Source organism: Oryzias latipes, chromosome 18 (genome assembly GCF_002234675.1).
Source record: "Oryzias latipes chromosome 18, ASM223467v1".
Lineage (NCBI taxonomy): Eukaryota > Metazoa > Chordata > Actinopteri > Beloniformes > Adrianichthyidae > Oryzias > Oryzias latipes.
Window position 1 is genome coordinate 2913762 of NC_019876.2, and position 27297 is coordinate 2941058.

Genomic DNA, 27297 nt, shown 5'->3' on the forward strand with positions numbered 1-27297 from the left:
GAAATTTGGTCTTTTGGCATTGCGCCATTTCACTCTCACTCTGTTTACTCAGACATGTTTGGTATTTAAAAATGACACATTCCTCATATTCACAACCACAATTTAACTCTCCTGTCAGCAGTGAGGTGCGGCCAGAAGAGGCTCCGCCTCATCTGTCGTGATTTTATATTTCTATTGCTGTATTTCTATATTTTAGATTTCAATTTTATTGTGATAAAATAGAAAAAATGTACATTAGGAAATATTATTTCCCACTAATCTACGTTAAACATACGTTTTCAGTCAACTCGACACGTTTTCCACAGTTTCTGGGGTTAAAATTGCAGAATGTGAATGTTGCGCAATCACAGACGTAGCGTAAACACCTGGGGATGCTCTGATGCTGCTGTGCCTCATGTCTGACCGCGGGAATCAAACAGAGGCGTGCAGTCAGAACGCTGCTGTAGGCCCGCAGGAAAGGCTGTAGATGAGGCTGGCCTCACCAGCAGGGGGCCGACGTGAGCTGACAGAACAGACCGAGGAGTCTGTCTTCACTGAGAGGGAGAGACTCATGAAACTAAAGGAAAATAAGGACTTTTCCAACAGATCACAGAGCTTTTTGTGGGAAAGGATCGCACGTGGACTCAAAAAGTAAGGCCAAACATAGTTTATAATTGTTATTTTTTTAATAACATGGGATAAAATGGAAAAAATGGAAGTAAAACAAGGCCTTAAATAATTATTTTATGATCATTTTCACAGCCAACATTTGATAACACTGATTAAAGAACCACAATTTAAAGTTGGAAAAATACTAGAAAAAGTTACTGAGGGTCAAATGTGTGCTGAACACATCTGTATGCTTGAATGTGTTTACAGTATGAATAATTTATATACAAGAAGAGTGTTCTGTCCATGTCTATAAAATAAATATTCTATATAGGACAAATATGTTCTTGTGTTTATTTTACATTCTGTTACCTGCTGTTGGATGAACAGCAAAATATTCTGTTCAATATTCAAATATTCAGTTGTAAATCTGACTCCACGTGCCTCACCAGCAATCAACCTCACCACACGTCACTGACTGTCAGTTAAATGCAGTAAAAGTCATTTCACTTCCGCTTTGACCATAAAGTTCCTTTTTCAACCTGTTTTATGCTGATAAACCAAAAAATAATAAAAGATGACCTTGTGGTAAACCTTTCACATTAAAATGCACATTGCATTCACATGAAAAATTATTTGCCTTCACATCAAATGGCGTTTTATTTTGAAAGACAACTGTCTGCTCCCTGAAAAAACAAGTGACTCACCCCTCCAAGTATGCGGGACACTGCTGCCCCCTGGTGTCACAGCCGGACCACAGCACTTGTGTTGTCACTGCAGGATGTTCTTTGGATTTTCTTAAAGAAAGCTTTTTTTTTATTAGAAAATTCCTCTTGAATATGATAGTCCAATACATCTATAAACAGAGCAATTCTGATGTAACTTTTTCATTTTAATGCCTTAACCCATAAGAACTAGTGGGGACACCAGTGCCGCCCCCCCCCCCCACACACACACACACACACAGTGTCTTTATGAGGGAAAACAAAGGTTCTGATGGGTTAAAGAGACAGTAGGAAGCTGATCTGTCAGAAACATTAGATGTTCTTTGGGTTAATCACTTCTGAGGAAGAAAGAAAAGAGTTTAGGTGAATCAGGTAAATGGTGATAGGACAGGGGCGGAGCAGAACATCCAGCTGAGTTGGTCCAAACTTTAACCTTCTACTGTTTGTGAGACAGCGTCCTACTTGAAGAACGCCTGTGTGCGACGTACGCGACAAGTTCTGAACTCCAACTGCTGGTGAAGATGAGCAGCTCAGAGGAGGATGAAGCTCAGGCTTCACCATGCAGCCGTCAATCCATGAAGACAGATCAGAACTTCAGAGCTGAACCTGAACCCTCCAACACAAAGTAAGACTTTCTGTTATCAGTCGTTCCTTCCCGCTTTGTCCTGTTGCCATGTTCGTCTGTCTGCAGTTTCCAAGCTCTATGGTCTGTTCATGTCTCAGAGAATAAATGCTGAGACAAAAAAATTAAATTTTTAGAGTTTCATAAACCAAGTATGATTTACACAGAGAACTTTGGATCCAATTCTTTTTTTCTGCTTCTCTCTTTTTTTTATGAGGAAACCCAAGTTCTGTTGATGATTAACTTCAAAATTCCCCTAAAGCTCTAAACAAATGGAACACTCCGCTGGTCTTTTATGCGTCTTAAAGAACAAAGGGTTGTAAGATAAAAAGTCTCCACTGAGTCTGTTTCTATTTGTAGATGTTTACACCACAGTGATCTGTTACATTGTCTGTGTACATGAGAAGTGGAGGGAGGGGCAAATCAATCCAGTTCTCATATACTCCCACTTCCTGTTTAAAAGTCCTTTCCAAGAAGCCAGAAGTCCCATAGACTTCTGAGAAATACTCATTCTGTTGGTCAGAATAATCTTTATGGCATTAATACCTTTTATTTCTACATGGTCTTGATAGTCCTTATTTATAATATAGCATTAGAAACTGACCAATCAGATGCCTTATATGAAATAAATGGTAAATGGCGTATACTAATATAGAGCTTTTCTACCTTCTTCGAAGGCCCAAAGTGCTTTACAGTCACAGACCCATTCACTCATGCACACACACACATTCACACACTGGTGGCGGCTTCGTTGGCGAACACAGGCGCCAACCTACCACCAGAGGCAAGGTGGGGTTCAGAGTCTTGCTCAAGACAGGAATCAAACCTGCAATCTTATGATCATGGGTCGACCGCCCTACCGCTGCCTGCTGTAGTGCCTGCTGGCAACTACCTCCAACCTTCAAAACTTGTGATTGATTTTGGACCTATCACTGCACACTGACGACATCCCGGCTCCAACATGGTGGCGTCCATATCTTAGAAAAATGGCGACTGAATTGACTTTGATTGAGTCGGATGTTAACGTTGATGCACATATTGGACAGCTTTCACATCATTTTATTACATATTTTCTAGCTAATTAAAAAGTGTGATTCGGCTTATACATTTTCTGACAAGCTATACTCTATTTTATTCCTAGTTTCCCAGTTGAACCCTTGATACCTAACAACATTTGTACCATCTTCTGTTCTTTGTGAGCTTGTCTGTTTTCATTCACATACAGCAGATCCTTCAGAGCTCTTGTGTTTGTTTGCAGAGGTCAGCTGATCACACACAGAGTCCACTCTTCAGCATCCAGCTGCATGTCCATGAACAGTGACTGGTCCAAAAACAAGAATCCAAACTTCAAAACTGAACCTTCAAACTCAGAGTAAGAGTAAGACTCTGTTCTAAACAGAGCTGAGGGAGACTCACTGAGATCCTCTTTATGCTGCTCTGTAGGCCCTTAGGTTTTATCCAAAGATCACACCTGGTCCTGCTGGTTTCCTGATAATATTATCATATATTTATTTGTCTGAACACAGTTTAGACAACAGGACTGCTTCAAAAGTACCAGTTTGGCATAGGAAAATTTCTAAACAGTACCAGTGACATTAGCCAGCCATTGTGATCATCATTCGAAATATTTAACGATATCTGCAGTCGTTCTTAAACTTTTTGCTCCACATCTGAAGCGGACGGCACATAAAGAACCTAAATTCTCCATCAGCTATATAAGCTGGATAGGATACCCAGATGACCATAGATACTTATTCCAGAAGAATCTTTGGAATTCTCTTCCCTGGGTAAAAGAATCATCCAACAGGGATTCGGCCTGAAGTATGATTGAAAATCTCATACCTCCATCAAGCTTTTATAGTCGATCAAACTCCAAGTGAATTCCACAGGGAAACCGTTAAAAAATGTACAAAGAAAGAACTTAATTTAAAATCCCCTGGTTTGGTTTTACTGCTGGGACCATTGGTTGACCAGTAAATTGAGAGTTTAGTGAACAATACTCCAAGATACTTAAGTTCCTTCACTTGGGGCAGCAGCTCTCATCCTACCTCGGGGGGCCAAACTACCCTTTTCAGGTGGAAAGTTATGGCTTCTGCATTGAAGTGTTTGTAGTTTCCTAATTAAAGTAGATTACCAAACAACAGTTTTACCACCTTCTGTTCTTTGTGAGCTTGTCTGTTTTCCTCCACATATGGCAGATCCTTCAGAGCTCTTGTGTTTGTTTGCAGAGGTCAGCTGATCACACACAGAGTCCACTCTTCAGCATCCAGCTGCATGTCCATGAACAGTGACTGGTCCAAAGACAAGAATCCAAACTTCAAAACTGAACCTTCAAACTCAAAGTAAGATATAGTCTCTGTTCTAAACAGAGCTTAGGGAGAATCACTGTGATCCTCTTTATGCTGCTCTGTAGGTCCTAAGGTTTCATCCAAAGATCACACCTGGTCCTGCTGGTTTCCTGATAATGACCCGACACACGACACATGTTACTCAAGTGTACAAAAAGCAGCAAAGACCTTCAGAGATTCAGGAAGATTTGAAGTAGCATGAAGGTTGTAGTTCTTTGTGGGATCACCAATCGGTGATCACATAATAATATGTTAGCTGAGACGTCAGCCATGATTATAAAGATATTCAGTCACCCAGGATTCTCTAAATCCAGGACGTGGGAGTCTTCCCATTCCACATCAACACAGCTGATGGAGGCTTCAGGTTTACTCCAAGAACAAGCAACAGACGTCAACAGGACTTCATTTATCTTTTATTAAAGAAGTCTCACCTTTACTCCAAAAAGTTATTGAATTTTATTCTGAAAGAATTATAAATTTTGATCTCAGCAGGACCATTTCTCAAATCAAGTAGCCTTCTCAAAAAACCAAGCGGTTTAAAAATTAGAGAGCCTCTTTGAGAAAAAGTAAAACATCTGGAATAAAAAAACTCCAATTCCAGTTGACTTTGAATGAATCAATTTGGATGAATGACAATTCATTTCAATTTTATATTATTTATAAAGCCCAATATTACAACAATTCTCGTCTCAATGGGCTTCATATCGGTAATTAAATGATTATGTAATAAACATGAAATCATAGAGAACATAAAGCCACAGAGTTCAATAGCTGATTGCTAACCTAAACTAAACTAAACAGACTAAACTAAACTGGACATCCCTGCTATTTTCCTTACCTTCTCAGTAGGAAAAAAAACCCTAAAAAAACAGATTCTGAAAAAAAAGAACAAACCTCAGGGGTGTCCACATGAAGCAGGGATCCTCCCCCAGGACGGACAGGCGATTTACCAGAACTCTTAGAGAAGAATGAACTTATCTAACTCTACAACTAGATGTTTAAATAGTCCAGTAGATGTGCTTTATCTAGATGGGTGCAGGGACGACTGTGGGTGTGAGACGAGCCAACTGGAAGGATAATTGTTTTCACTTCTGCAGCATTGAGATGTGCAAGAAAACCACTCTCACTGACTGATATACCAATATGGACTGCCCCCATTTAATTGATCGTATACTGGGGCAAAAAAGTATTCTGCTGCCCACTAATCATGCAAGTTCTCCCACTTAAAAAGATGAAAAGGATGAAAGAATCCAAGAACTTACATTGTAGGACTTTTAAAGAAATAATTGATAAATTCCTCAGTAGAATACATATTTGATCAACTGAAAACAAGCAAGAATTCTGTCCATCACAGACTGGCAACTTCTTCTTCTTCTTCCTTTAGTGTTCATTCTTCGACTGCCCTCGTGTCATAAGTTTGAACTGGTTATCTGTATAGAAGACACCTGTCCACACCTTTAAACAGCTACACTCCAAACTCCACTATGGCCAACACCAACGATCTGTCAACGGACACCAGAAACAAATCTGCCGACCTGAACCAGACTGGGAAGAATGAATCTGCAATACGTAAACAGTTTGGTGTGAAAAAATCAGCTGTTGGAGACAACTATTCTTAGATCATTTGAGATGTTTGGGGATATTGTTGGGTTCAAACAACCTGCAACATCATAACAATTCAAAAAGGAAAGAAAGACCAACGGACAAAGGTACCTTTACGAGGAGAGCAGACAGAGATCTACCCAGTAAACAATCTCTCTCCACTCTGGCGCAAATTCTGCTGCCTCCTCTTTTAATAAGTTGATTTGGGTTGTCCCTAAGTTACACATGCGCTGAGCTCTAAGGAGGGGAAACAGATAAAAACACAGCTGCAGCGCTATCAGAAAGCATTTATTGCAACATGTCCATCCTTCCACAGTCTTCTCAAATAATCTCTGGACCTGCAAAGCCGTTTCTCACAGATAAACTAACACAGAGCGTCCTTCGATTCATTTTAGACATAGCTAACACAGGTTCTCAGGAGAATGCTGAAAAGTTGCAAAGATAAACATTTTCTCCCTAGGGTGTCACCTCCACCTTCCTGTGAAACAGATTTGGACACACACAGACACTTCTGCAAACATGATTAAATCACCTATACATATATAGCAAGGTGATGCATAAAATAAGCAAATATGAGATAACCTATATACATTATTCCAACATAACTCCCCCCTGTTTATCCATATCTGCGCAAACTTAACATCACTATTAGTTAGACACTTCACAAGATTTCTAACTGTAAGATCACGTTTAAGAGCACAAACACATTTACACTTGGAGGGTGTTTGTTGGAGTCACTTACACAGATGGGACGCAGCTGGGTATCTTCAGGTCTAATAGCTGTGGAGATGAGACAATTGCACAAAGAACGCAGGCAAGGAATACAACAGCATCCACACAAGGTCAAGATGGCCATAAATATAGCTATGGACACCAAAGCGGAAGCTACCAATGAGTGGTACTTCCCAAACACATCCAGCCAGGAGTCCCACATGGTGGTATCAACACCGGAATGGTCCTTCATCGTACCATTGAGAGTGCAAAGGCCCTCTATGGCCTTGGTCAGACTGCTGTCTGCAGCAGTGTTGTTAGGAATGAACGTGCAACACTGTTCACTGAACATGGTGCACACGCCACCCTTTTCAGCCATCAGCATGTCGAGAGCGATCCTGTTCTGGAATGCCATTATAGATGTAACAGAAAGCTGTTCATGCACAGCTTCAAACCCTTCTCGTGTCCAGTTACCTAATTTTTTGGACGTTGTAGTGGATGTAGTTGATCCTGTCCACGCCTTTGACAATCGTACACCACCAACAGAGGGAAGATTCCCAGCTGGCAGCCACCTGATGAACTAATGTACATTCATCTGGTACTCCATAAGGAACCCCTATGGCGTCTATGTAAGTAGGGTCAGTGTCTGTCAGCCACACTTCCCGCTTATGGCGAGGTTTCCATCTGTGAGGATAAATACCAGACATTTCAGCAACCAAAACGTAAACCGTCATAGGAAACACTGAAAAAGGTAACAGAATTTAGTTTCAAGAGTTGCAAGTTAAAAATAGTAGCAGTATTCTCTGGGTTTAGTGGATTTCCTTTAGCCATTAGTCGTCTTGGGCAAACATTAGTGGGTGGACTTACAGTCCTCCTCTCAGTCGAAAGGGTTGTTCCATTTTCATACCCAGGGGGGCGCAAGTACTGCCAGGTATGCCACACTATAACAATGGTTATGATCACAACAACAATACATTTCACACAAATTTGAAAACCTTGGTTTACCATCTCGACCAACTGTTATTTCTTTTTTCGTCGTCTATATGGGTTGGTGGCTTTACAGGAGGCTTCACTGACTTTCGGGTCTACCCAGACTCTAAACGTCTGAGTCCACCCTATTATCAGACTTTAGCTCACCTTCCACCTTTGAGTTTCCAGTCGAGATGACCTTTTTACAATATAAACAATATGTCAGGTGAACCCAGGTGGATCTTCCAGCGAATTTGACTGCAGTAGGAGTGGCCAGCAGTGCCTGGTATGGCCCCTCCCACTTGGGTGAATACCAGTGTTATTTCTTGATGCTTCTTATCAGAACCCAATCACCTGGTTCTAAAAGCTGGTTTTCCTGCTGAGGGGCAAAAGGTTTTTCATTAGTCAAGATTTCTCTTTGTTTTACTAAAATGGCCCTCATATAGTCAGCCAGGTTTGCTTCTTTATTAGTCTCCCATTGGTTTTTAAACTGTGGTAACCTGTAAAGTCTTCCAAAAAGGGTCTTGGCCTTATTACACTGGTAATGTTAACTTTATGCACAATTTCACTAAATCTAGACACTTGTCCTCAGTGTCCTCAATACATTCCTTCAGCCTATTGTTAATTGTACCAGTCATTATGTCTACTAATCCAGCACTTTGCAGGTGGTACGCACAGTGATTCTTTAAGTCAATGTCAAGTCAAGCCAAGTCAACTTCATTTATAAAGCGCTTTCGAAACAGCAGGAGCTGACCAAAGGGCTTAACAGCGCAGAATAAAACAAAACAACAAACTAAAACAAACACCATAAAATCAATAAATTAAATGAAAATAAATAAGACCAATAAAAACATCAACTCACACCGAGTTAAACGCCAGGGAGAAAAAGAAGGTTTTTAACTTGGATTTAAAATCATTCAACGAACGGGCCTTCCTAATCTGCATAGGGAGTGCATTCCACAAGCTGGGGCTAGCAACGGCAAATGCTCCATCCCCCCTGAATTTCTGCCGTGTCCTTGGCACATCTAGGAGCAGCTGGTCAGCTGATCTAAGTGAGCGGGAAGGGGAATGCAGGTGTAGCAGCTCAGAGAAGTAGGGTGGAGCCAGACCATTTAAAGACTTAAAAACAAATAAAAGATTTTTTTTTTTTTAAAAAACAACTCTAAAATGGACAGGCAGCCAAAACTTGTGTGATATGCTCTCTCTTCCACGTTCCAGTTAACAAGCGTGCAGCAACGTTCTGCACCAGCTGGAGATGGGACAAGGATGAGTGAGGGGCACCGAAGTAAAGAGAGTTACAGTAATCAATCCGAGATATAACAAAGGCGAGGATTACTGTCTCACAGAACTAATCTTGAGAAAAACGATTTGACTTTAGCCAGCTGCCTTAACTGAAAGAAGCTGGATTTCACCACCGAACTGATCTGCTTGTCCAAATTAAAACCAATGTCCATCTTCACTCCTAAGTTTGTGACAGTAGGTTTCACCGATTGAGTGAGAGAACCCAGAGCTTTAGGGTGTGACTCACTGTTGCCACTGGGACCAAAGACAATCACCTCTGTCTTTTCCTCATTGAGGTGGAGAAAATTTAAGAGCCATCCAGATTTTTAATTCATTCAAGCACTTAATTAAAGGGCTGATGGAGTGGGCATCCTTTTTTGTTATTTTCTTATTGTTTTAATGTGAAACATAGTTCCTATCATTTTCATAATTTGATTAACAAAATGAGAACCATTGTCACTAAAAATAATAATAATAATAATTATTATTTTTATTTATTTTTACAGATATACCATACCGAGGAATTATATCTGTGCATAATGCTTTGGCTACTGTTATTGCATCAGGATGTTTTGTTGGGAACAATTCAGTCCATTTAGAGAATGCATCTATTATGACCAGACAGAACTTTTCCTTTTAATTCTATCAAGTCCATGTGTATAACCTGAAACGGAAGTTGGAAACTTCCCTCGTGTTGGTCTAAGATTTCCCTGAGCATTGTGCTTACATGCTCCTATAAAAAATTTTTTTGAATAAGAATTAAATCCAATATTTGTAAATCCAATATTTGTTTACCTCTCCCATCATTCCCCCCGTTGACCCATGGGCCACCCCATGGGTCAATATAGCTGCCCATTTAAAAAGAGTTTTTTTTTTTTTTTATAAAAGAGGGTTTGTTTTCTGGTCATACATATATACTATTTAGGAGTTTAGCATTATGTTTGTTCCAGAGCTCTTTTTCAGGTTCCAATCTCCGTTGTTGCATTTCTTTAAGTATTTCTTTGTCAATCTCCTCATTTTTCTTTGAAGAACCATCTACATAAAGTATTACACCTTTCGTCAGTGGTTGATCTATTAGGTAATTTCTGCTCTGTGCTGTTTTTTCTGCTAATTCTTGGCAATCATACACACTTCCACCATAAGGAAGTGGCAACATTGTAGCAGGGTCCAACTGGGTGCACCATTCAATCCAGAGGTGCGGTTGGAACAGTAATGCGGCCATGAAGGATAAGTGTCGCGCAGGCGACAAAAAAAAGTTAAGCCCATCTGTAAAAGTAATGCTAAAACTGCATGCGAAACCTTAAGGGTCATTGGGTGGAATAGTACTATTGTTGCACTTACTTCTACTGCCACTGATGCCGCAATTGGTGTCCTAACGCAATGCGGCAGTACACATGCCACACCATTTAATTTTGAAGAGAAATAAGCTACAGGTTTCATTTTGTCTCCATGTTGTTGGACTAAAACTGAGGTCAATAAATTACCTTTGCAGTCAACCATTTATACAAAAGGTTTACTATAATCAGGTAACTCTAAGGCTGTGCTGGACACCAGAACCTGTTTAATGTTACCAAAGGCCATGTCCGCTTCTTGTGTCCAGGTTACAGGGGAATTCATTTTTAAAATGTTGTCATACATCAACTTTTCGAGAGAAACCATTATTTCAGCATAGTTTGGTACCCAGTTCCTGCAATTATTAATCAGACCTAAAAATGACATAATTTGCTTCTTCGTTAGAGAATTTGGTGCTTGCAGAATTGCAGTTTTCCATTCTTCCATAATTGTGCGTCCTGCTGCGCTTAAATATGACAAAGATATTTTACCTGTTCCCTGCACAGCTGTAATTTATTTTTACTAACTTTGTGGCCTTCATCAGCTAAATGTTTTAACAGTGCCACTGAATCCTTCATACAAGTTTTTCTTTTCTCTGGTGATGCTATCAGAACATCATCCACATAAATTATTTTTTTACTTCCCCTGGAGGTTGGAATTTTTGCCATGCTCGCTATCATTTCGCACTAACCTTGGGGTAGTCTAGTGTAAGTGTACCTTTGGCCGTCATATGTGAACGCAAACCAGTACTGGCTGTCCTTGTGGACAGGCACAGGAAAGAATGCATTACTGATGTCTACCACTGTGAAGGCGGCTGCATCCGATCCTAAGGAGTTCAGTAATGTATAGGGGTCAGGCACACAGGGTGCTCTTTGAATAACTGCATTGTTTACTGCTTGTAAGTCTCATACCATCCTCCAACCAGTGGAGGGCGCCTGTTTTTTCACTGGAAATATAGGAGTATTACATGGTGAGTTATTGCACTTTATAATTACTCCTGCAGCTATTAAATCTGAAATTACTGGTTTAATACATTCTTGTGCATCTGGTCTTAAAGGGTATTGTCGACACATGGTCTATATTCTGTTTTTGGTCTAATCTGCACTGGTAAAGCGCCTTTAATTAACCCTACATCTGTGGGTCCTTTAGACCACAGAGTGTCAGGGAGATCCTTTAACAGATCTTCCTCCTCCTCAGTTAATGCTAATAATCATCTGGCCCAGTCCTTTAGTTTTTCTTCCAAATGCACACCCATTTTAACAGAAGTTGTCCAAAACAAAGCCACTCGAGTCAGTCCAGTTGAGGGACTTCCCTGGATGTGGGGTGATAGTGTTGGAATCCAGTCATCAGCACTTTCCCCCATCCTAACCATATCCCCCAGATCCTGCCACTGCTGATTGTGCCCATTCAGCATGAAGACGTGCCAAAGGTGATTTAAAATTCAACATGTTTTCCCCCATTTTTGCAGCTACAGCTGCACTGCATACAATTGCGTAAAAGTGATTTTAGTTGCACTAACTCTAACTGAGAAAAAGACCGTTTGCTGCTTTCACTGAAACTCGCGTGGCTGCAGGCTTTGCGCCTGGAATTTGTTCTTTGATAGCTGTCCTACATGCACCATCGTCATACAAAAAAAAATCATCACATTCCTATTTATCCTTAATTTAATTTCTGATTTCACATCTGCATAAGCCAATAAATCCTAGAACTTCATCAACACCTCATCATCTCCATCTGACTCATCATTCTGCTTTTCAGGGAGTCCTGCATTAAAAAATGCAAAGCTCCCTGTCCCCTGGCCTTGTCATGCTTTTTCCTTCTCTTCCACAGGTCCAACACCCTGAAAAGGGGTTACCATAAGCTCCTCTCTGACATCCTCATGACATCTCAAACCTCTTCTGTCATGTCCTCTCTGGAACCTCTCCTTCTTCGGCTGCCTCCACCATGATAAAACACTTCCACTCAAATTTTCCATGTCCTGCACAAACTGATGCACATCTGCTTTGTAATAAATCACACCTTCTATAGCTTTCTTAACATCTTCCATTGTCCATGTCCTATACACTAAAATAGTCGGAGTTGATCATCTCCTGCCTGGGGGTTTGCAACCTGGATCATTGGAAATGATTCTGTCATTGCTGAAGTTTCTTCAGGTGCAGAGGGGAGAGGAGAAAGTCCCTCTCCCATCGTTTTTGACCACTGTAATTACTGCCCTGTCTGTGATCTAGTCAACATTCCTTTTTGAGAGGATTCCCCATCATTAGGTGGGGGATCCTTTACTAACTGGGGGTAAAGAGAGCTGTTAACATCTGCTCTGTATGGAGCAGGCGCTCCTCCTTCCTGCACGTTCTCGTCCTCCTTCCTGCAGGCTCGTGCACGCGCCCCCTCCCTCTGCTCTCTCCTGTTCTCTGATGCCGCACTGCCCTTTTTTTTTCCCTTCTTTCCGCCTCTCTCAACCAAAATTCCGTAGACTTAAATCCTGCTTTCTGCATTTTCTTCCGATCTTTTCCTGTCTTTTTTTTAATCGCATCCTGTAATGCAATTATTTTCTGAGTGTTTAACCTTCCATTAAATCCATAGTCTTTTACCCATTTATCCAAATGCTCGTTTTTTGCAGGATCCAGACTTTCCACATACTTCCAATCCTTGCTCTGCAAACTTTCTTTTGGACTTTCCTTACTCTGTGCCTTTCTCATTTTTAAAAACTAAACAAAAAACACTTGTTTAGCAGTTCAAAAAACACAATCTGCAAATTCAGCGATTTGCTAAACACAACAACAACAAAACACAGCAACAAGAAACAAACAGCAAATACGGCGATTTGCACACAAAATCACATTAACATTCACACACTCTTTACTTTACTAATTTATAAATGCCGGCTTTTTAATTATCTTTAATTCCTACATCTGAAAGTTATGGTACTGGGATTTTGTATATCATATCTATTCATACATATATGTATTCTTTTCATTATTTTATTTAACACGGAATTTCACGGACTCCGCCGTCCAACCAAATGTTACGGGATTTCCAGGACCCCGCCGTCCTTGCCTGATAGTGTCTAGAATTCTCAGGGCTTTACTTCTTTTTAAACGCGGAATTTCACGGACTCCGCCGTCCAACCAAATAGTACGGGATTTCAAGGACCCCGCCGTCCGTACTTACGGAATTTCACAGGACTCCGTCGTCCTTTCCGTTGTCTTTCTCCTTCGGTATACCGTCAACCTTTTGGACTCCAGCCAACGGGATGGGCACCAGTTCCAACAAAGGGTTGACTCACCTAGGAGTCAGCTGTGGCCACAGTCTCCTGGGGCCCACCACGCTCGCTGAAATCCTCAGGTATGTTGGTATCCGGCTCGAAGGGACCAAATTAATGTTGGGTTCAAACAACCTGCAACATCATAACAATTCAAAAAGGAAAGAAAGACCAACGGACAAAGGTACCTTTACGAGGAGAGCAGACAGAGATCTACCCAGTAAACAATCTCTCTCCACTCTCCTCGTAAAGGTACCTTTGTCCGTTGGTCTTTCTTTCCTTTTTGAATTGTTATGATGTTGCAGGTTGTTTGAACCCAACAGATATCTAGTTACAGTACCTTTTGCTCCAAATATAAGGAGTCTTCGCATGATTAACCTTAATTCTCCATTAGCTTTTAACTTTGGAAAAGAAACTTTGATGGGTAGATAAACGTGTTTTGGAAGAACCTTAAAGGCCTGTTCACACCGGGACGAATTTCGCCGGCGATTTTCGCCGACGTTTAACGCCTCGTGACTAAACAAAGGGCCCCAATGAGAGTGTGCACACCGACGCGAAAAAACGCCACGCGTTAAAGCGTCAAAAAAAAAAAACGCCTCGGGTTCGTTTTTTTTTTTTGACGCGTCGCGTCGAAATCTACTCGACCAATAAGAACGGCGCTTTTGCTCACGTGTCTGGAGCTTCTGAAGTTACAGTAAAACACAACTTGGGGGCGCTCAAACACAAAACTGCCTTGCTGAGCACACATACCAGCGAAGAAGATAGACGCCAAGTAGCGTCTACACAGCCGCGAAGCAATAATGACGGACATTCTAAAACATCCCCGAACCAAGCACCAGTTGGAGCTACTGGTGCTTGAAATATTCATGTTTTCTTTGTTTGATTCTGACAAGCGTGTAAATACTTGCTCTCTTCTTCTGAGTGAAAAGCGACTTTAAGAAGCGTAAAGTTGCGCAGCGCCACCTTGTGTACAGGAGTATTTCTGTTTTACATTAAGCGCCATCTAATGTCAGGGAATGAAATTGCATGTTCACTCCACTCATCGTCAGCGAAAATCGCCTGGGTGTGAACACAAAAAACGTGGCGAAAAACGCTGGCGAATAACGCCTGGCGAATATTCGTCCCGGTGTGTACGGGCCTTTAGAGTCCTCTTCCACCTGGTAAAAGAATCCTCCAACAGAGATTTGGCCAAAAGTATGATTTAAAAACTCAAATCCCATTAAGATAATTCAAGTCCAAGTGAATTCCACAGTCAAACACTGAAACAGTCATAAACAGAAAGAACAGCCTCTTTAATTAGTTCTGTTTGTATGTTTTACTTTTTATATCAAACAGACAGAGCAATGAGAATACTAATTGCGAAGAAGAGCAGGTGTCCTGCTGTTCTTTGTGTCAGAACGCCCTGAAGGATCCAGTCTCTACCAGCTGTGGACACTGGTTCTGCAGGCAGTGCATCACCTCGTACTGGGACCAGTCTGATCCATCAGGACTCTGTTCCTGTCCAAAATGTGTAGAAAGACCCAGAAGCAGAGCTGGACTGCAGACCAGTCAGAGCAGAACCATCCAAAGTAAGACTAAACATCTGTCTGATGATGGACTCATTTCAGAAAACTGGACTTCTCCTGGTGTTGACTTGAACAGACATAAAGATGTTGTTCTGTTTTCATTGTTTTCTTGTCTTTCAGCAGATGTTGGTCTCCAGGAGCCTTTAGATGAACATCAAGTCAGTGTGAAGAGAAGATATGAAAATACGACTGAAGGAACCGATGAAACAGGAAAAGGAACTCCCCTCAACAGAATCTACACTGAGCTCTACATCACAGAGGGACTGAGAGAAGAAGTTAATACCCACCATGAGGTGAAGCAGCTGGAGAGAGTCTCCAAGATCCTTCATGATGTTCCAATCAGGTGCCAGGACATCTTCAAAGCCCTAACTGACCAACATGGATCCATCAGAGTGGTTCTGACCATTGGTGTCGCAGGAATTGGAAAAACCTTTTCAGTGCAGAAGTTCACTCTGGACTGGGCCGAGGGCTTGGAGAACCAAGACATCAGTGCAGTGGTTCCTCTGTCATTCAGGGAGATGAACTTGATCAGAGATGAGCAGCACAGTCTTCTCACTCTCATCCAACGTTTCCATCCAACCTTCCAGAAGATCCCAGCAGAGCAGCTGTCTGTCTGGAAAATTCTCTTCATCTTTGATGGTCTGGATGAAAGCAGACTTTCTCTGGACTTCAACAACAGTCAGGTGGTGTCTGATGTCACTCAGAAGTCATCAATCAATGTTCTTCTGACAAACCTCATCCAGGGACGTCTGCTTCCCTCAGCTCTGGTCTGGATCACTTCCAGACCTGCAGCAGCCAATCAGATCCCTCCGTCCTGTGTCTCCAGGGTAACAGAAGTACGAGGCTTCACTGACTCCCAGAAGGAGGAGTACTTCAGGAGGAGATTCAGTGATGAAGATCTGTCCAGCAGAATCATCTCCCACATCAAGGCCTCCAAGAGTCTCTTCATCATGTGTGGAGTTCCAGTCTTCTGCTGGATCACTGCTGTGGTTCTAGAGAACATGTTGACCACAGAACAGAGAGGAGAGCTTCCTAAGACCCTGACTGACATGTACTCACACTTCCTGATGGTCCAGACAAAGAGGAAGAAGAACAAATACCAGCAGGAACATGAGGAGAATCCACAGGAGCTGACAGAGGCTGACATGGAAGTTCTTCTGAAGCTGGGGAGGCTGGCATTTGAACATCTGGAGAAAGGAAACATCATGTTCTACCAAGAAGACCTGGAGCAGTGTGGTCTGGATGTCACAGAGGCTTCTTTGTACTCAGGAGTTTGTACTGAGATCTTCAGAAGAGAGTGTGAGATTTTCCAGAAACCAGTCTACAGCTTTGTTCATCTGAGTGTTCAGGAGTTTCTGGCTGCAGTTTACATGATCCACTGCTACAACAACAAGAAGACAGAGGTGGTAGAGAACTTCCTGGGGCCTTTATTTAAAGATGGTCCAGACATGGCCTCAAGGCCAAATTCTTTTTTTGGAAGGATTCTGAATTTCTTTGATGTTTTTAATTTTTTTAAAAAGTACAATCAATGTTTTCTTCTTCTGGAAGAATTCCTGAAAAGAGTCATGATGAAATCCCTGCAGAGTCAAACTGGTCACCTGGATCTGTTTGTCCGTTTCCTTCATGGCCTCACTGTGGAGTCCAACCAGAGAGTATTGGGAAGTCTGCTGGGTCAGACAGAGAGCAGTCCAGAAACCACCCAGAAGATGATCAACAACCTGAGAGAGATGAACAGTGACCAGTCCTCTCCTGACAGGTGCATCAACATCTTTCACTGTCTGGTTGAGATGCAGGACTTAGCAGTTTGCCAGGAGATTCAAGAGTTGTGGAAACCAAGAAACAGATCAAAGAAGAAACTTTTAGAGATACACTGTTCCGCTTTGGCCTACTTGATCCAAATGTCAGAGGGAGTTGTGGATACGCTGAACCTCAATCATTACAACATGACATATGAAGGTCAAAGGAGGCTGATCCCAGCGGTGAGGAACTGCAGGAGGTTTTGGTAAGTCTGGATATGACATAGTTCAGATGTTTAATTTTACAAAAGTTCAGCAGTTCATTGGAAATTCACCTCTGAGTTGTGGACGAGACTGTTGATTCAGTGAAACCCCATCCCCTTTCCTGAAAACACAATTTTCATTGGAGTGGTTGATTAAATGGAAGTGGAGTTCATACCTAATTATTGGTCTCATTACAGCTTTGCTAGACGTCATCTCTCAGAGACCAACTGGGAAGTTGTGGTCTCAGCTCTGACTTCTAATCCATCCCATCTGATAGAACTGGACCTGAGTCAGACACACCTTGAGGATGCAGTGGTGAAGATCCTTTATGCTGGACTGGAGAGTTCAAACTGCATACTCAAGACTCTGAGGTCAGAAAAATGACACTGCTTGTTAGGAAATTACTACTGAAGTTTCCTAATCTTGCATTACTGAAGTTCAAGCAAAAACATGGCTGTGTTTTAGGAGATCTCACTCAGTTCACTTAATCCATCTTCTGCTGCATTGGTTCATGGGTCAACAGCCTCAGTAAGGATGCCCAGACCTCATAATTTCCCATCTCAACGTATTGGAGGAGCCAAAGAATAAAGTCTTTACTGTCTGTCCTTGGTCTTGCCTAGGGGTCTTTGTCCCAAAACTAAAATGTATTCAAAAGAAGTGATCATGGTAGCATTCTTTCTGACTGTAACCTGCTCTTCTGAATAGGTAGATGTAGTGGTTCCAATTTGAGTGTCTTTGGAATGACTAACCGTATCTCTAAAGACACCAGACACCCTGCAAAGGAGTCTTTAGTCTGAGATCCTCACACACAAAGAGAACTCTTCCATGGTTAAATCAAGTTGCAGAGACAAGCCAAAAAGAAAAAAAGAAAAACTTGAATGTTGCTGAAATAAATTATCCATCCAAAAAACACTTGGTTCATGATTTTACAAAAGCTGGTCTTGTTGGGTTCAGGTTGAAGGACTGCAGCTTGTCAGAGACCAGCTGTGCTATTCTGGCCACAGCTCTGAAGTCCAACCCATCCCACCTGACAGAACTGGACCTGAGCTTCAACAAGAACCTGCAGGATTCAGGAGTTCTTCATTTGTGTGCTTTTCTGGGGAGTTCGGACTGCCGGATGAAGGCTCTGAGGTCAGACTTTGAGTTTTGCTTAAATCAAAATGATCAAAAAGTTGTTTAAAATTCAGACTTCAGGTTAATATTCTACAACCCCAGAGAGATGCTGCTTTACTAAACTCATGTTTGGTACAAATTCAGACATTTTACAATTTCTGAGGCAGAGGGCTGTTGGTTCAATGTCCTGGCCAAATGAAATTAAAACACATGCACATTAAATACTCTAACCCTTGTGCTATCCTTGGCACTTTACCATTGGGAGTTGGGTCATCTAGACCCACTAGACAGTGCTCTGAAATCTTCTCTGTGGGATTTTTGAACTTTCGTTCAACAGCAAAACTTTTTTATTGTTTCACATACAAAAATACATACAAATGTACAATATTTCTTTACCACCAACTTTATGCTTGAATTCAGGTTGAAGAACTGCAGTTTGTCACAGATCAGCTGTGATGTTCTGGCCTCAGCTCTGAGGTCTAACTCTGGCTGCCTGAGAGAACTGGACCTGGGCTGGAATGAGCTCCAGGATTCAGGATGCCTTCATCTGTGTGCTTTTCTGCAGAGTCCAGGCTGCAGACTGAGGACTCTGAGGTCAGTTCTCTGACTCCTACTGTTAGACTTTGTGTATTTGAAGCTCTTTGATGTAAGTATGTGTAGATGTCCCCTTTGTTTAGATCATTTAACTGTTAACATAACCCCCTAACCCCTGCCAACACACTGAGATATACTTGCTGTATATTATATTTTTGGGCAATGTTCGAATTTACTGTACATTCATTTGTACTTGTATTGGTATTTATTGCAAAGAGCTGCTGGAAAATAGTCTTGTTGTGCACTACAAAATGACATTTCTTTTGTTTTTATTTATTTAATAAACGGACTTGCATGCATTACACAGTTTGAAGTGCTCTAAAAAAAAAAACACTGTAAATACGCAAGATTGTAGCCTTAGCTAATTTTTGTCCTCTGTCCCGTGTTGACCATGGCTAGCCACCAAGACGCTGTAGATAAAATGACATAAGTAAAAAGTACATTATTAACATCAAATAAAATGACATAAAATTAACGTAACATAAATTGAGTTGAAAAAGGTTTAAAATACTTAGTTCCATCACTAAAATCGCCAAAATCAGAACAATAAAGACTCTTTGTCCTGTCTCGTCTTGTCCTGTCTCGTCCTGTCCTGTATGTAGTTTGCAGAAGTACGGCTTGTCAGAGGTCAGCTGTGCTGCTCTTGTCCCGGCTCTGAAGTCCAACCCGTCCCATCTGAAGCGCTTGAACCTGTGTTCAAACAGCCTGGAGGATTCAGGAGTGAAGCATCTGTGTACTCTTCTGGAGAGCCCCCACTGCAGACTGAGGACCCTGGGGTCAGTTCTGTTGCTGTAGCAGAGCTACAAAAAACTGAAGATCCATGCGTCAATCAATCCCTGCACAGTTTGATTTGTGTTTAATCAGCTGTATTCTGTTTTTGTGGAAGACCAGGAAAGCCTTCCAAAACACAATTTCCACGTCTACATACACATGTACACAAAACAAAGTGTTAATGTTTATGTACTTAAATGTGTAAACTTGAAAATAAACAAAAGGCAGATTTTAAAGTGAATCAAACAATTATTTGAATTTAACTTGATACATTTTAACGAATAAGTAAGATTACAACAAGATAACATGATGTACATTTCCCTTTCAACCTGGACCTGTGTTGTCATGTCAACAGCGCCGCAGCCTGGGCTGGGCCGACAACGGACATGTTCCATGTGCATTCTGTTCGAGGTTCTTTTTTCTTTACTGACCTTGGATCCGGTGGAGAAAAAATAAGCAGCTACATCCTCAGTTAGGAATCTGACGCTGAATGCTCACACTTTTCTAAATTTTAGGAGGCAGAAAACTTCACATCTGCTAGCAGAGCATGGTACTCAGAGTTATTGGACACATGTTAAGTGACTTACAGGGAATGAAATAAGTATTTGATCCCTTCCTGACTTTTTAGGTTTGTCCACTGAAAAAGAAGTTGACAGTCTGTAAACTTAACAGTAGGCTTATTTGAATAGTGAGAGACAGAAAATCACAAAGAAAATGGAGAAATCTAATTTGAAGACTTTACATAAATGCATATGTACTTCATTGAGAATTTGGTCCCCTAGTAACTATTAAGGGTTCTGGTTCACACAGACCACTTAGACTCTCCTAGACAACCTGTCACCTGAACTGAAGACACCTGTTTAAACTAATCACGTGTAGAAAAGTCACCTGTCCACAGAATCAGTCAGACTCCAAACTCTCCAAAAGACTAAAGAGCTTTCAGTGGATTTAAGGGAGAAGATTGTAGACCTGAACAAGACTGGGATGGACTACAAAACCATCAGCAAGAAGCTGTGGGGTTAAGCAGACAACTGTTGGTGCAACATGACCATCAATCCACCTGTAGGTATGGGGCTCCAAACCAGATCTCACCTGTTGGGGTTTCTATGATGATGAGCACATTAAGAAATCAGCCTAAAGCTACACAGGAGTTAGCAGCTGGAACCATGGTCACCAAGAAAACCCTTGGGAATACTTCATGCTGCAATGCTTTAACATCTTGTGCTACTCCCAAAGTCCCCCCTGCTAAACCCTTGTGCTATCCTATGACCCCACCCTTACATTGACGTGTTCTCCCTACCATGACAAAGGTGGATAAAGGTGGAAAGATTTCATGTAATCCATGGACACCAGTGAAGATCACAAATCATTGAAGAAAAAAGGTTGACAGTCTGTAAACTTAAGTCTAGTGGGTCTAGATGACCCCACTCCCAATGGTAAAGTGCCTAGGATAGCACAAGGGTTAAGAAGACATGTGGCGGCCCGCCAAAGAACACCTTCATGATTTAGACAGTGACTTGGAGAAGATGCTGTTCTCAGACCCAAACTGAGCTCTTTGGCATCAACTCCACCTGCCATGTTTGGTGGAAAAGAAATGCTGCCCATGACCCCAAGAACACCACCCCTATTGTCAAGCATGGAGATGGAAACATTATGCTATGGGGGCGTTTCTCTGCTCGGGGCTACTTTACCATGAAGTCTCTCCAGCAGGAGGGATCAAATACTCTTTTCCCTTAATGAAATGCAAATACATTTCCGTAAATTCCTAAAAGTGTTTCTTTTCTTATTTTATCTCTCACTGTTTAAATGAACCCACATAGGGACACAAACTGACAATTTCTTTATAAATGAACAAACCTGCAAAATCAGCGAGGGATCAAATACTTCTTTCCCTTTGTGTGTCTCAGAAGATGTTCGGTTTGCCGTTCTGCTTGTCAATTAAGTGACGTACGCTGATTGGCTGACAGGAATTTTAATTATTTTTTTTCCATGGCCTGTAATCTACCCATCCTTCCTTTGAGATTTACTGGTCAATTGCGATCCACGTAATGGGCAACCCTTCTAAACTGCCCCAAATAACAGGATTTATGAATTTCATTGATTGGTTAATACATGTTCTGACTTGCACATGTAAATTTACATTTTTAAATATTATTTTCTTAAAGGTGAACTAAGTTACTGACATTTTCCCTTCATAGATTAAAGAGGGAATAACTTTAGCGATCACATTTTAAGCCTCTATTTATTTTCTGTTTGACACTTTCGGGGCTTCAAGCAGGGAAAAAACTGGTTCCATAATGTAATCTGCTCTTTGATTGGTCACCACTTTTGTTATGACTGCTTCCAACAGAGGTAAATTTATTACCATTCAACACCTTAGTTTCCTCAGTGGAAATTACTAAACAAATTTTCTAAACAAATTACAAACTACTTAGTAATGTGTATGCTTTACTTCTCAAAGACTCTCCTAGTCTTCCATAGTGTTTGGTTTAAACAGCATTCTATAAACTTTGACGTTTTTGCTGCTTTTAACCTTCTTCCTGAATCATTTGTATGTTTCAGGTTGATGAACTGCAGTCTGTCAGAGGTCAACTGTAAGGTTCTGGCCTCTGCCCTTAAGTCTAACCCGTTCCACCTGACAGAACTGGACCTGGCCCAGAACGAGCTCCAGGATTCAGGAGTTCTCCGTCTGTGTGGTTTTCTGGAGAGTCCAGACTGCAGACTGAAGGCTCTGAGGTCCGTTCTCAGTTTATTTGTTGAACGTCTTCTAAAGCTCACTTTAGAATCTGTTCAGAATCACCAACAGTAACAGATATTCCAGAAAAAATGTATGACTCTAAAGATGTTTTTCATATTAGCTTAGTTAAAGTTAGTCTTTCACAAACTTTTTGATGAAGCAAAACCAACTCTTGACCCAAACTCAGTAAAGTGGATGCAGAAAAGCAACGGCTGCCGAAGCATCACAGAAGATTGAACGGCTACTTTAATGTTGGATATGGTTCTGATAAACCCAGACATGGAAACAGGATTACCGACATTTTTATAGTCAAGTCAACTTTATTTATAAAGCGTTTTAGAGAAGCTGACCAAAGTGCTTAACAAGGCAGAATAACAACAAAACAACTAACTAAAACAAACATAAAATCAATAAATTAAATAAGTAAAACATAAAAACATAGCCTCACACTGAGTTAAAAGCCAGGGAGAAAAAGTGAGTTTTTCACTTGGATTTAAAATCATTTAATGAACGGGTTAACCTGCCTAACCTGCATAGGGAGTGCATTCCACAAGATGAGGCCAGCAATGGCAAATACCCCATCCCCTCTGAGTTTCTGCCATGTCCTTCATCCAGGATCAGCTGGTCAGCTGATCTAAGCAAGCGGGAAGGGAAATGCATATGTAGCAGCTCGGAGAGGTGGGCAGAGCCAGACCATTTAAAGATTTAAAAACTCTACAATGGACAGGCAGCCAGTGGAGAGAAGCCAGGACTGGTGTGATATGCTCTCTCTTCCACGTTCCAGTTAACAAGCGTGCAGCAACGTTCTGCACTAACTGGAGACAAGGATGAGTGAAGGACACCAGAGTAAATAATAATAATACATTTTATTTATGTGGCACCTTTCTGGACACTCAAGATCGCCTCACAGTACAACAGTATGTAAAAACATAAAAACACAACAATAAACTCCATAAAAAGACAAAATAAGTTAACAGTTAAAACAGCAGTTTAAATATTTGAAAAAGGTGAGTTTTGAGATGTTTGGAAAACTGAGAGAGTGAGTCTATATTTTGTAGATCAGAGGGGGGGGGGTTCCAGAGTTGTGGGGTAGAGCTGTTGAATGCTCTACCCCCCCATGGTAATGAGACAGCCAAAGGGAGGAAGAGGACCTGAGGGAGCGAGTAGTGGGTGCAACAGTCAGGAGCTCTAGCTGTGGAGGCCTTTGAAGCTTAAAACAAGGATTTTATAAGTGATCCAGTGAGGTACTGGTGGTAACCAATGAAGCTGCTGGAAGATGGGTGTAATGTGGTGAATGGAGGGGGTTTGGGTTATTATTAGAGCAGCTGAGTTTTGAACCAGTCAAAGCTTACGGAGGGTTTTTCATGGTAGTCCAGAAAGAAGGAGTTGCAGTAGTCGATACGGGAGATGACGAGACTGTGGACCAGGACAGCTGTAGAGTGAGGAGAGAGAGCGGGACGGAGACGATGAATGTTACCCTGATAGAAGTAAGCGGAGCGGGTGATGTTATTGATGTGGGCAGAGAATGAGAGAGTGCTGTCAAGGAGGACACCCAGACCCATAACCTCAGGGGAGGGAAATATGGAGGAATTGTCGAAGGAGAGAGAGAAATTACCGAGTTTATTAAGAGAGTTACAGTAATCCAGCCGAGTTGTAACAAAGGCGTGGATTACTGTCTCAAAGTGCTTTCTTGATCAAAATGATTTAACTTTAGCCAGCTGCCTTAACTGAAAGAAGCTGGATCTCACCATTGATCTGCTTGTCCAAATTAAAACCAATGTCCATCTTCACTCCTAAGTTTGTGACAGTAGGTTTCACCGATTGAGTGAGAGAGCCCAGAGCTATTGGGTGTGACTCACTGTTTCCACTGGAACCGAAGACAATCACCTCTGTCTTTTCCTCATTGAGGTGGAGAAAGTTAAGAGCCGTCCAAGTCTTTATTTCCTCCAAGCACTCACTCAAAGAGCTGATGGAAAAGGCATCCTTCTAGGTTATTGGCATGTATATCTGTGGATCATCCGCATAGCAATGAAAAGCACAGTTTGCTACATTTTTGTAAAGCCCTTCAAAATGAACCTGATGTCTCCACATCACCCACGTCTTCCATGACGTAGAAAGGTAGCTAAAAACGTTTGACGCTAGCTCCTCCCATGGGCCGCGGGAGCGTCAGGTTTATACAAACACTTCATGGCTTTTGTGTCAAAAGCAAAGCAAATTTGCAGCAAAAATCACGTTCAGTGTGAACGTTGTATAAGGCGACACCTTCAAAACATTTTTTTGATGCATAGGGTTACAGGTGAGTGCATTCAAAGTGCTTTTACTTGTATTGGAGTATTAATTTAATGCTGAAGCTGTATTATTATTTAAAAAACAACAACTGTTTAGTATTTGTTTTAACGCCAACAGCCTCTGTCTGCATCCAGGTTGAAGATCTGCAGTCTGTCAGAGGTCAGCTGTGAAGCTTTGGCCTCGGCTTTGAAGTCCAACCCGTCCTACCTGACAGATCTGGAGCTGGACGGGAACGAGCTCCGGGATTCAGGAGTTCTTCATCTGTGTGGTTTTCTGAAGAGCCCAGACTGCAGACTGAAGGCTCTGGGGTCAGTTATCCACCTGTTGATGCTGAAACTCCATTCAAATAAAACACTGCAGATGTTTGGGTTTCATCTGGAAACCAGTTATTTTAACCACATTGATGTGGGGGAGACCTTATGATTCAGAAAACAACCACAGACACACAAAATCTAAAGATGTTAAACGTTTTTGGGTTAGTTTAGCATCCTTAGATAGAAAAAAGCAGGAGATAATGGTAGTTGATGCCAGAGCTGATGGATGTCTAGTTAAGAGCAAGATTCTTGTCTTCTCCAGACTTGGGTACTGCAGTCTGTCAAGAGTCAGCTGTGATGTTCTGGTCTCCGCTCTGAGGTCCAACCCGTCCCATCTGATGCAACTGGACCTCACCTGCAACAACCTGCAGCAGTCAGACGTTCAGCAGCTCCTTGAGTTGGTGCAGAGTCCAGACTTCAAGCTGAAGAACCTGAGGTCAGCAGTTCTGCCATGAAGGAAGCCCTGTTGATCCTCTTTGGAGATCATATCCTTTCATTTCACATCTTGATGTACTAAAATACATTTAAAATCAGCCTCAGTTAAAAACAGCTAATAACAAGATTACATTTGACTATTACGTTCAGACAAAAATATTTAAAAAAAAACATTGGGGAAAAAAATCCAAACTACATTACAATGAATCACAAAAGATAACAACTTCATTCAGACTATGGACACTCAGACTACGGAGTTTGATGACTCTGTTAAATGAAATCGGAACATGATTTCATGAGGATTTTGTAAACGTAAATTTTAAAAATCATGGAAATAAATAAATATTAACTAAACTGAAAAAACTTATTTAAGAATATTCTAAATTTTAAAATGAGAAACTATTAGAAGTGCACATAAGGCGTTAATCTAAGGTGATTTTGTTGATGGACAGCCTCCATGTGGATGGCGGTTCTTATTCCTCTAGATGATGTTATCTAGAAGTTGAGTCATGGTTCCTGGTTCCTATTCAGAGTAAACAGACGTGATGCTGAAAGTGGGTGAAGGTGGGAGATTTTTGAGCTCCAGCAAGTTAACCTGAGAGCTAACTGGAAGCTGCTGCTCTGAACACGAGGCCAAACACTCATCTGTTCTCTGCTTTTTGTTCTTCAATAGATGGACCACTGACTGGACACACTAGAACTGGAGCAGCATCGCGATGGACCATCAGCTGGACCTGAAGATGTTCTGACTGGACTGTGTTACTGCGAGGAGAAGAGTGGTGGAGGAATCTGGGATGATGCGCGTCCCTGAGCTTCTGTGGGAACTGATCTAAGATGTCGGTGCGCATGAGGATAAAACTGTAACACTTCAGAGAGGACAACCCAGAACAGTCCCACCATGGGAGGAAGATCTGATCTCCACCAAGGAAAACCCAACAAAAACTCAGATCCTCCACACGACAGGATTCTCCCATCAGGTGAACCAGCAGCAGATGTTCTGAGTGGACCGTGTTATGAGGGAGGAGAAGAGAAACAACGGCCCCAACATTATTGTCAAATAACTGAGATCAGCCCCACTGTTGACATAAATGTGCAATAGGAAAGTTACAAATCCACACAATGGACATATAGAGAATTGCATTTATAAAACTCCACATAAAGTTAATGTTTTAACACTGAAGTTGATGTCAGAAAGCATATGACAGTGCATGTATTCAGTTGGAAACTAGCTAACGTCTACCAATCAAAACATATTATAATGTACATTTGAATAAAATGTTATTTAACCATTTCTACAAAACATGATCTGCCAAATCTTCAGCTGGAATCTTCTTTCCCACAAGTGTTCCGCAAGTGTCTTCATTTTTTAAAACATTAAACTTTCATCAGTGATCCCGTCTTTTCCTCCAGTTGTGTGCAGATGATACAATTGTTTATGTGCACAACATCAATGTTACACAACCAACTGGAAGTTTATGGCTGCTAGTAAATGAATCTAAGCACTAACGAACAACGCTTATGTGTTCTGGCTTCAAATGAACATTTACATCTTTGAGTTTAGACTAAAATCTTTAACTGAAGTAAACTATCAAACTGAAAGATCAACCGTTTAACACCGGAGCTCTGTAACTTTTATACAGTTGATGTGATTCTAAAGGATATTGAAGCTGACAAAAGAAGCTTTGGGCTCCTTTACAGTTGTGAAGTGTTTACGCAATCAACGTAAACTGATTCTGAAGCGGAGAAAAGTGGACTCTTCAAGCATTGAGCACAGAAATAAAATCCAGCCAATGACAGACCAGCACTCGTAGGAAGAATGCAGATGTTCTACATCCATTTTCCAGTTCTTCAAAGTTGTGAATCATCATTTCCTGCTTCTGTGTGATGCCAGACAGGCATCAGCATCATGATGCCTTTCTGCAGCTGCCCTGCAGGTCTGACCTCAGTCCACCAGATGGCAGCATTTCCTTAACCCACTACATCCCCTTTGGTGTCATGTCTGGAGCAACTGTTGAACTGTTGGAAGTGTGTTACATTCAGTT

The 27297-nt window shown here is 41.5% G+C and overlaps 1 protein-coding gene across 3 annotated transcripts; it reads left to right on the forward strand.

Moving 5' to 3' along the window:
* Positions 1-451: 451 nt before the first annotated feature.
* On the forward strand, positions 452-26575 carry LOC101158092 (NACHT, LRR and PYD domains-containing protein 14). Of its 3 annotated transcripts, none has more exons than XM_023966065.1 (14): positions 452-630; positions 1768-1938; positions 3194-3307; positions 4164-4277; positions 14773-15005; positions 15123-17004; positions 17200-17373; positions 17957-18133; positions 18536-18709; positions 19312-19485; positions 22043-22216; positions 24641-24814; positions 25083-25256; positions 25929-26575. In XM_023966065.1, exons 1-14 carry the CDS (start codon positions 467-469, stop codon positions 25951-25953), a joined length of 3924 nt encoding a protein of 1307 aa, XP_023821833.1. In that variant the 5' UTR covers positions 452-466; the 3' UTR covers positions 25954-26575. The 3 variants fall into 3 exon arrangements, with proteins under 3 accessions (XP_023821833.1, XP_011471707.2, XP_023821834.1); XM_011473405.2 differs by having other exon boundaries at positions 15126-17004; XM_023966066.1 differs by lacking the exon at positions 17957-18133.
* Positions 26576-27297: the final 722 nt, after the last annotated feature.

What these genes read in the sequence shown, in the direction of transcription:
- LOC101158092 (XM_023966065.1), top strand. Translation starts at nt 467, where the DNA reads ATGAGGCTGGCCTCACCAGCAGGGGGCCGACGTGAGCTGACAGAACAG. An exon ending in TGCAGACTGAGGACTCTGAG is followed by an intron (nt 18,710 to 19,311) that starts GTCAGTTCTCTG and finishes TCCTGTATGTAG; the next exon opens with TTTGCAGAAGTACGGCTTGT. An exon ending in TGCAGACTGAAGGCTCTGGG is followed by an intron (nt 24,815 to 25,082) that starts GTCAGTTATCCA and finishes TGTCTTCTCCAG; the next exon opens with ACTTGGGTACTGCAGTCTGT.